The sequence below is a fragment of the Etheostoma cragini genome, chromosome 3 (assembly GCF_013103735.1).
Source record: "Etheostoma cragini isolate CJK2018 chromosome 3, CSU_Ecrag_1.0, whole genome shotgun sequence".
NCBI lineage: Eukaryota > Metazoa > Chordata > Actinopteri > Perciformes > Percidae > Etheostoma > Etheostoma cragini.
The window spans coordinates 9,865,215-9,874,645 of NC_048409.1; the positions used below are offsets into that span (position 1 = coordinate 9,865,215).

Here is a 9,431-nt window from a genome sequence, read left to right on the forward strand (position 1 = left end):
CGAGCGTGTTTGTAGGCGGGGGGGCGCTGTGATTATCACAGAACGCTGCGCGGCCAGTTGAGGAGTTGTATTCAATCCTATGGAGCTATAACGGTGAAACAGTAACCTGAGGTATTGAAAACAAAATTTGGCATTGAATCTACAAGTATTGGCACTGAATAATGTTCAACTGAAGAAAAAAAAATCTCAAAATCCGATTATTTCATTTTATTTTGATATTTTTATGCATCATGATATGTTTTTCAATTCCAATCTTTACAAAGTTTCTTGATTTCTGTTTTTTTTTTCAATTAAAGTGATTTTACGCTGTCAGGATTTTTACAATGTCACTGTTTTCAGCTTCAACTTTCTGTCACTGTTTTGGCGTGGGGGGGGGGGGGCGTGGCTTGAGGGGAGGGACAAAAGGGCGCGATTTACTGATCATTTGCATACTCGTGAGAGTGAATGTGCTCGCCTAGTGCGCGCCACTTCATCTGGAAAAACGGCCTTGAGTTCGTCATCCTCACAGATGCCTGGAATAACTGTATGGCCGTATATGTGCGATGGCTTCGACAAATTCATCTGGAGCTGCCAAATCTCAAGTAAGTCTCTATACTTCTGCAGTTAGTTTGTTGTTGTTTTTTTCCAATATAAGCAGGCAGGTTTAATGTTAACTTTTAATGGACGTGGTGCTGTGTTGGCAGATGTTAGCGCGAACACAAGCTAGCGTTAACGATGGCTAATAGTGCATGCCAGCTAACATTGGCTAAATTGTGGATACTAGTAACGTTAGCTAATTTCTCCCGCCTGGATTAATCTCAATATGTCCTCTATAATCTAGTATTTCTTCATATTCTGTCTTCTAGGAGTTTGAGGCCAGTGTAATTGCTGCTGCACAAGGCCTACTAACCGTGCTAACGCAAAATATTCAGCAGCACCGGCCCCCAGTACAGCTCAAACACGAACATTAGCTACATCAAGCCAAAGGAGGTCTTGCTGAACTGGATAGAAATGGCAGACTCGCGGCTCCAACAGATAACGGTGATCAAATTTGCCTTTCTAATATTGTGGAACTTTTATGTTAATCTTTAAATAAAAATAGAGGCCGCGTTGGCTGCTCCGGGCTATTCAATCAATCAGACATTAGCTCGCTAGCTAGTTAGTCGTATAACGTTAGCACTGTTCCATACATTGCTGTCAGGGGTGTCCATTTAAAAAAACGTTCCTAACAGACGCTTTTTAACTGTTATGAATCAATGTAAATATTAATATTAAACTTAGAACAGATGAGTGTACGCTGCACCTGACTACACCTGCCGCGCTGTGTATGACCACATAATAGACCAGATCTTCATGCAGGAAAATGTTAGAGAAAGTGACTGCGTTTGCCCCCATGACTTTATTCCAAAGGTACCAGTATTTCTGTGGACTGATTTTCCGGTTGACTAACACTGGCACTCTGGCAAATACACATTCACTCGACAGGCATAACGCGTACACTGACTTTTCTTAAACAGACAACCTTAGAACACAACAGTTAACATTATAAACATGTATCTCAATCCAGTACATTTTTAACTGATAGTGTTAATTGGGTTAGTTGGACATCCCTTATTGCAATACATCAATGTATTTTTTTGTAAACAAAAATAAGTATTTTTATGGTATTTCTGGATGAAGGCATAACTATTACTTACATGTCTCATCCCATTTCAGTGTGTATATTCTGTATAATTACAGGTGCCTTCGATCGGGAGGCAGTTCATGGAAAGAATGTTAAGAAGGCTTCAGGAAGTTCTGCAACGTCAGCCAGTGGATTTGGACTATTTACATTTTGTTTTAAGCCATGAAATGGGACTTGTGCACTCTTTTGTAATAGAACTGCCACAAGATGTTGTTCGTGCCTTGTCTGATGTTTTGAGAATTCTTTGCTTGCAAGAGGAGCAGCAAATACCTTTAGCTTCTTCCTATGTAGAGGTTGTGGCGGGTAATAGGGGACAGCCAAAATTTGTTGTATCGAAAGAACATCTGCAAAACCTCATTGATATGCAGCTGTCCATCCCTTGCATAGCTAAGTTACTGGGTGTCTGCCAAAGGACTGTGTTTCGGCGGATGCGAGAAGAGGGACTGTCAGTTAAGGGATCATACAGCAACCTGACAAATGAGGAGCTGGACAGCCTTGTGCGTTCAGTTAAATTGAGGATGCTGGCTACAGAATGATGAAGGGCAAACTGCAAGCTATGGGACACCGTGTAAGATGGGAGCAGGTTTCAGCGTCCATGCACAGGGTGGATTCTGCAGGGATCTTTGAGAGATTCACAGGCTTGGGCTGTGTCGCTAGAAGAATATATTCTGTCAAGGGTCCCCACTCACTGGTCAACGTGGACACAAACCACAAACTTATCAGGTACAGTACAGCTCTCTGTAGAATATGGGTGAGCCATATAAATAAATAAGTCTTTTCCTGGCTTCTTCTGTCTGAGCTTACGAATAATTTGTAACTATGACTATCTGAAGAACATTGTCTCAAATACTAAGGCAGTGTTTTTTTTGTTTTTGTTTTTTTGTTGCAAGTTTTTTTTTTGTGTTGCACAATCCTAGTTGACAATTGTGAAATATATGAACTAATGATGAAATTGTTTTTTTTATATCACATACCCCATAGTTAAGCATCTATTTATATTGTCACTAATTGTGAAAATGTTTAACTTCACGATCACAATTATTTTACATCAATTTTCTTGTATATTGTTGCATTTGTATGAAAGTTGCTGGTTACATCTTCTGACTATGATTCATATACATTCAAAAGCCATTGTTTGAGTAACACTTCTCCTGTCACTGAATTATTGTAGGTTTTATTTATTTTAAAGCTACTGTTCATGTCCAGCAGTAGTCGTCACTTCACCACTCCTTTTCTGTGCTATTCTAGTCACATGGTCATCTTGAATAATATCAACAACAGTTATCTTTGAATAGTCTGGCAAGTACCTGGTAGGAAAATAAAAAACTCTTATTTATTTTTTTCTTTCAGATATGGCATTGTCATCTTTGCCGGGATCGATGGTTATTCACGAAAGGTAAACATTGGGTGGAACAAACTCATTGTAACTGGACCTACCATATTCCATAATGTATATTTACTAAAGTATTTTGTTTCTATGCTGTAGATCATGTACCTGGGTGCTTCTAATAACAACAAGGCATCAACTGCACTTGGCTTCTTCATGAGCTCTGTTGAAAAATTTGGCTTTCCATTAAGGTAATGGGATGGCAAGAGAATCCAGTATTTTCCTTTGTCATCAAGATGCATTTGCTAAAAACATTAAGCTTTGTCTGTGTTTCTTATGTTATAATTTAGAGTTAGAGGAGACCAAGGGGTAGAAAACGTTGGCATCGCTCACTGCATGTTCACTGTTCGTGGCTGTGGCAGAGCAAGCTACATATCTGGAAAAAGTGTGCATAATCAAAGGTGAATAACACCGCAAGGGTTACTTTTGTTTGTTGGTATAAGGTTCGGTACCCCAAATCACAAGTCACAATCACAGTACAGTATTTTCCCAATTTCCTGTTTATTTAGATATCTTACAACTTATACTCAAACTATGTATGTGAATGTGATCAGCTTTACAGAATTGTTTTTAAAAAAATGTCAACAGCAGCATCTTGTCTAGAAACTATTCAGATACAATGGGATAATCAGCACTTGCTGTTAACTGTTGGTGGCAGAAGTTTTAGAGGTTGCTATTTCAAAACCATCAAAATGTCTGATTTGTGTATTTATTTCTGTAATATAAAATATATACAGATTGTGCACAAAATGTGCACTTAATTTTTGTATTTATCTTATAGGGTGGAGTGCTTGTGGCGTGATGTGTGGATGGCGATAACATGTGTATATTACGAACTACTTCACAGTCTTGAAGAGGATTGCCTGCTAGATCCCTCCAACAGTCTGCATTTATTTTGTGCCCACTACGTATTTGTACCACGTCTCCAGAGGGACCTTGACACTTTCAAAGAAGGGTGGGACAACCATGCCATGCGAACAGAACAAAACCTGACTCCCAATCAACTTTGGACAATAAGACTTCTCCAGAACCCTGTGCCTGCTCCACAGAACTTAGAGGTACAGCCAAAAAAAATGTCAATTCAACCATTTATTTTTTTTGGTTCATGTTTATATAAATGAAATGCAAACCTAACCATTTGACTTTAATTGATTTGTGAAGCATCTGCAGTCTTATGAAATAACTTGTCAATTACAGCAAATACAAGATCTTTTTTTGGACTGGAACCATGACGGAGTGACAGAAGAGTCTGCCAGTGAAGTAATTCTACCACCAATCCAGTGCCCTCTGGGGTCACAGGCTATGGCAGATCTGGGAACAGTCATTAACCCTTTGATTACCTCCCAGGACAATGGCAGAGATCTTTACAAGGTTGCACTTGACTATGTGATTCGTCATGCATAAACATGGCAGAATAACACAAAATGAAGGTACATAACAGTAACAGAATAGTGTGACTGATCCTGCCTCTTTCCACCATGATGCAGCAACTTTTCTTCATCACATTGGATGTCTGCATCATTTCTTAATACTAATTAATGTGGTGTTTCCATTACTTTCTGAAAAACAGTAAGAATGCAGTTTTACTATTGTAAAGGTAGAGTTTTTCACTTTATTTTTATTGCTTTGTACGTAACCTCATCTGACCTGGAAATGTGCTCGCTCTCTCTCTCTCTCTGTGTTTGTATATAAAAAAGGTTTTCTATATAAATACCATATATGTTCATGTGCGCTGCTGTGTAGACTGTGTTAGTTTTGCACGAATAATAAATAAATGTAGCAAAGTAAGAACTTGACTTTTGAGGCCTATGCACATCAACTTATGTAGGTAATATTCATAAAGAAAGAGACCCCAAATCAAATTGGAGGTCTATTTGACAACTGTCAATATCAATCAGATATGTTATCAAGTCAATATTGAGGACAATTTAAATTAAATATACTTGTAAAGAACTCCAAATTCCACAGAAACTGTATTTCACTTGAATAACATGAAAGTAGTACTACATCTGTGGATGATGGAAAATTTCTCGTAATTTTAATCTGAGGAACAGAAACAGATCATCACATTGCAGTTTTATCCTTAAAGTTGTTTACTTATTTTTTTAGTGTATTCTGTTAACAATGGTCCTAAAATACACATTTTGCAATTTTTCAGGGCAAAAAAAACAACATGCTACTGCGGAATCAGCACTAGTTTCCCATGCAAGTGTTTTACATTCAATATTCATACTAAATGGTGAATTTTTCACTGAACTTTTTTTTTTTTTTTTCAAACATCTTGCAATTAAAGGCATCTCTTAAAATGCCTTAAAAACAATACTGCCTTACTTTGGCTAATAAAACATGGGTGGTCATGAAAACATGGCTTCTAAACTCGGCCGAAACCTCTACTCATTCTGATTGCTACCGTCATTATATCTCTGAACTCGCTGTATGTATTCATATGTGCAACAGGAAGAGTTATTGTATTTGTGCAGGCACTCACAAGTGGGTAGCAAATCTGGTGACCAGGCATTTGTTCTTTGCAGTGGTGTTCGAATCTTACATTTATTCTAAAATCTGCCCTTTCTGAGGGAAGAAGGGTTTTTTGCCTTTGTCCAGTCAACCACTGCATCACTGTTAAGACCAACAGGCTTGAGTTTTGCTGTTCCAGACATTCTTCATTCAGACCTTGTTATGCTTCTCGGGTCAAAGGCTCACAAACACCCTGGTCTTCATCCTGACCTGCATGATTGGGAAAAACAAAACCATTTACACCATATTTACAAATGCAAAACGCGGCCCAAATCAGCCTGCACTTACTGCATTTTTTGTAATGTACACTTAATGAAAGTAGAAGAAAACGTCAAATTATTTTTCAAGTTAACAACTGTCTGCATGGCAAATTGTGCTGAAAACTTGCTGTAAGAAAAAATAAATCAAACCTGTGATTTCGAGGTCTTGCAGAAAGTCCTGGAATAAGTTAATGATGGCATTTTCTCTTAGATGCCTTGGACTTCCCCTCTCACTCAGCTCAGGCACTAGAATGCTCATTATATAATCAGCATCTGCCTAAAGATAATTTAAAAATAAAAACTACCTTTTACTACCACCTTTTCACACTTGCATGTATAAACTCTAGAAGGAGGACTAGTATGAAACAATGCAAACCTGTAGAAACCATTTTCTATGTCACTCATGGAGTAGAGAGGACTTTTTCCCTTCTTGCCATTGCCCTCGAACAGTCGCCTCTCGATGCCATTCATAATTTCTTATATAACAAATGAAGACAACACAATTAAGGAAATAACAAAATGTAACTGAACCTGTACTTCTAAAGAGTCAGTACGTTACCTGTCAAAAATTCTTTGCTTAATGCACCAGTGTCAATTCCTGCTTCTCCAATGAAAGTTACATTGAGCTTGTTGACAGGGGAGCCCTTCTTTTGTCTTTGCCACTGAATGAAGCCTCTTTGGAATTGTAGTCAGGAGTATCCTGTGGACTGAGAATGATCAATATTAAAACACCACATTTTCCAGAAAATTATATCGATAATTATCCATTTAAACCAAACACATCTGCAATCATATGTACTCTTTAGCATTTAGAATTTCTATCTGTCCAGAGGTAACTCTGGACAGGAAAATTACAACCCAAAAAATGTTAATGAAAGATCAAACATTTGTGAAATAAAATGAACATGTTAATATGTGCACATTTAACATGACAGAACAGCAAACCTTTCACCACACAAGCTGGCATGCAGAGCAATGTCATCTGATGGAAAGCAACCACAAAATATAGGGCATTCGATTCTATCCTGTGAACAGTTGTAAACTTTCAAATTAAAGCACAAATATCTTGATATCTTAAGTGTAGAATTATAAACAGATTAAAGTTAATCATTATCACCTGTGCATCTCTGGACTCTTTCTTAGGGTGCTCAAGTGATGAATTTGTGACAGAAAGAACCTGGACCTCACTTCGCCAGTCCTAAAAGTAGCACAGTTGTATCCATAAACAGATGTAGGGACAAATAATCAATATTAAAGTATAATATTGTGATAAAATAGATAAAAAGGACCAATAAAAGGGGTGTTCAATCTAAACTCTCCTCAAAAAGAAAATCAAAGCAATTGAAGATGTATTGAACTAACACAGTGCAGGTTTAATTCGGATTTTGCAAGAACAAATTTGGCCAATTAAAGAAATAGCAATAGTAGTAGTTTTTAGTCTTCAGTACTGCAGATACTAGGACATGTGTTGTAATATGGTTGCCAAGGGCAAAATATTATAATAGCATTGTATGAATATTCTGTGTACAAATGTGTAAAACAATCTTGCATATCCATTTACCTCATCATCTAATGCAGAGACCCTATACAACCCTCAATGTGCAATGCTAGAATATGCAGAGGCATGCTTTCTTTGCACACTTGACATGCAGTCTTTGGCATTTTTTGAAATTCAGGTGCATCATATGGCAATGGCGTGAGATCAAGGTCCTGCTGTAGTGGAACAACATACAAAATGGTCTTCCCAGCACCCGAAACATTGCGAATTAGTGTTCCTGTATAACCATCTACATCAGGAGGAACTGCAGCCAGTTTCCTTCTACCGTGGCCACCTGCATACAGCCAGTGAGAGAAAGAGTTTCAATGTTGGTTAACATTTTGAAAACGCTGCACTTTCCAAAGAAACCAAGTAATGTATGTGTAATACACCTGAAGCCTTGTAGAACAGCCACCCTTCCACCCCCTGCATCTTGGGATATTCTTCAATGAGAAGTTTGTTTATCTAAGAAAACAACCACATAAAAGGGAAAGCTTGAAAACAGTATCATGCAACTTCAACAAATACATTAGTATAGTTAAGTGTTTTCAAAATAACTTGACATTGATAACAGTATACATTGGACTGTAAAGTCTATAATAAAAATGTATTGAAATAAATAAAAAGTGGTCACACTACCACTGTGTGGCTCATATCATCTGTCAAGGTGAGGGACCTCTTCCCCAACCCTGCTTGGCTTAACTCCAACTCTTCCACAGCAGAAGGAGTGCTGGTACAGCCTTTGTTAACCAAATATACATATATGCTGAATGGCTTAACGTTAACGTTGGAGACTTTAGGCTTCCCTGGAGTGGTTTGTAACGGAGAGAAGCGGTTTTTGCCTTTCCTTTTGGAAAAGAAGCCAGGAAAAGACCTGCATGTGAGAGATTGTTAACATTATGAAATACAACTCACCATTGAATAAGTCCAATATCACTATATTGTCAATATAGTTCAAAACCTAGTCATCTCTTCCTGAAGTGTTTGTTTTGTTTGCGGATTCTGCTGCTCTTGTGACTGCAATGAATTCTGCTGTACTGGGGGCCGATGCTGCTGAATATTTTGTGTTAGCACGGTTATGAGGCCTTGTGCAGCAACAATTACACTGGCCTCAAACTCCTAGAAGACAGAATATGAAGAAATACTAGATTATAGAGGACATATTGAGATTAATCCAGGCGGGAGAAATTAGCTAACGTTACTATTATCCACATTTTAGCAAATGTTATCCGGCATGCGCTATTAGCCATTGTTAACGCTAGCTTGTGTTCGCGCTAACATCTGCCAACACAGCACCACGTCCATTAAAAGTTAACATTAAACCTGCCTGCTTATATTGGAAAAAAACAACAACAAACTAACTGCAGAAGTATAGAGACTTACTTGAGATTTGGCAGCTCCAGATGAATTTGTCGAAGCCATCGCACATATACAGCCATACAGTTATTCCAGGCATCTGTGAGGATGACGGACTCAAGGCCGTTTTTCCAGATGAAGTGGCGCGCCCTAGGCGCGCCAAATGATCAGTAAATCGCGCCCTTTTTGTCCCTCCCCTCAAGCCCCGCCCCCCCGCGCAGAAACAGTGACAGAAAGTTGAAGCTGAAAACAGTGACATTGTAAAAATCATGACAGCGTAAAATCACTTTAATTGAAAAAAAAACAGAAATCAAGAAACTTTGTAAAGATTGGATTTGAAAAACATATCATGATGCATAAAAATATAAAAATAAAATGAAATAATCGGATTTTGAGATTTTTTTTTCTTCAGTTGAACATTATTCAGTGCCAATATTTGTAGATTCAATGCCAAATTTTGTTTTCAATACCTCAGGTTACTGTCACCGTTATAGCTCCATACAATCCGAGCCCGGATATTGACTCATATTACTCGTAAAATACTTGTACTCGGCAAAAGTGCTTTATCCGTACTGGATACTCGTTTCAGCCGGATACTCGGATCACCCCTACTGGAGGGTTTGTTAATCTATTGACAGTAGCAAACAAAGCGCGTGAATTATTATTGTTTTTAGAGATAATATCAGAGAAGAAGGACCGCCTTGCATTCCT

General features: G+C 38.1%; 1 protein-coding gene across 1 annotated transcript; it reads left to right on the forward strand.

Annotated features, from left to right (window-relative positions):
* The first annotated feature begins 773 nt into the window (after positions 1–773).
* Positions 774–4,454, forward strand: LOC117942305. The gene is made up of 7 exons (XM_034867710.1): positions 774–1,020; positions 1,720–2,386; positions 3,014–3,059; positions 3,150–3,241; positions 3,341–3,451; positions 3,832–4,108; positions 4,398–4,454. Exons 2-7 carry the CDS (start codon positions 2,196–2,198, stop codon positions 4,452–4,454), a joined length of 774 nt encoding a protein of 257 aa, XP_034723601.1. The 5' UTR covers positions 774–1,020; positions 1,720–2,195.
* Positions 4,455–9,431: the final 4,977 nt, after the last annotated feature.

What these genes read in the sequence shown, in the direction of transcription:
- LOC117942305 (XM_034867710.1), top strand. Translation starts at nt 2,196, where the DNA reads ATGATGAAGGGCAAACTGCAAGCTATGGGACACCGTGTAAGATGGGAG. An exon ending in ACAAACCACAAACTTATCAG is followed by an intron (nt 2,387 to 3,013) that starts GTACAGTACAGC and finishes TTTTTCTTTCAG; the next exon opens with ATATGGCATTGTCATCTTTG. An exon ending in AAAAGTGTGCATAATCAAAG is followed by an intron (nt 3,452 to 3,831) that starts GTGAATAACACC and finishes TTTATCTTATAG; the next exon opens with GGTGGAGTGCTTGTGGCGTG.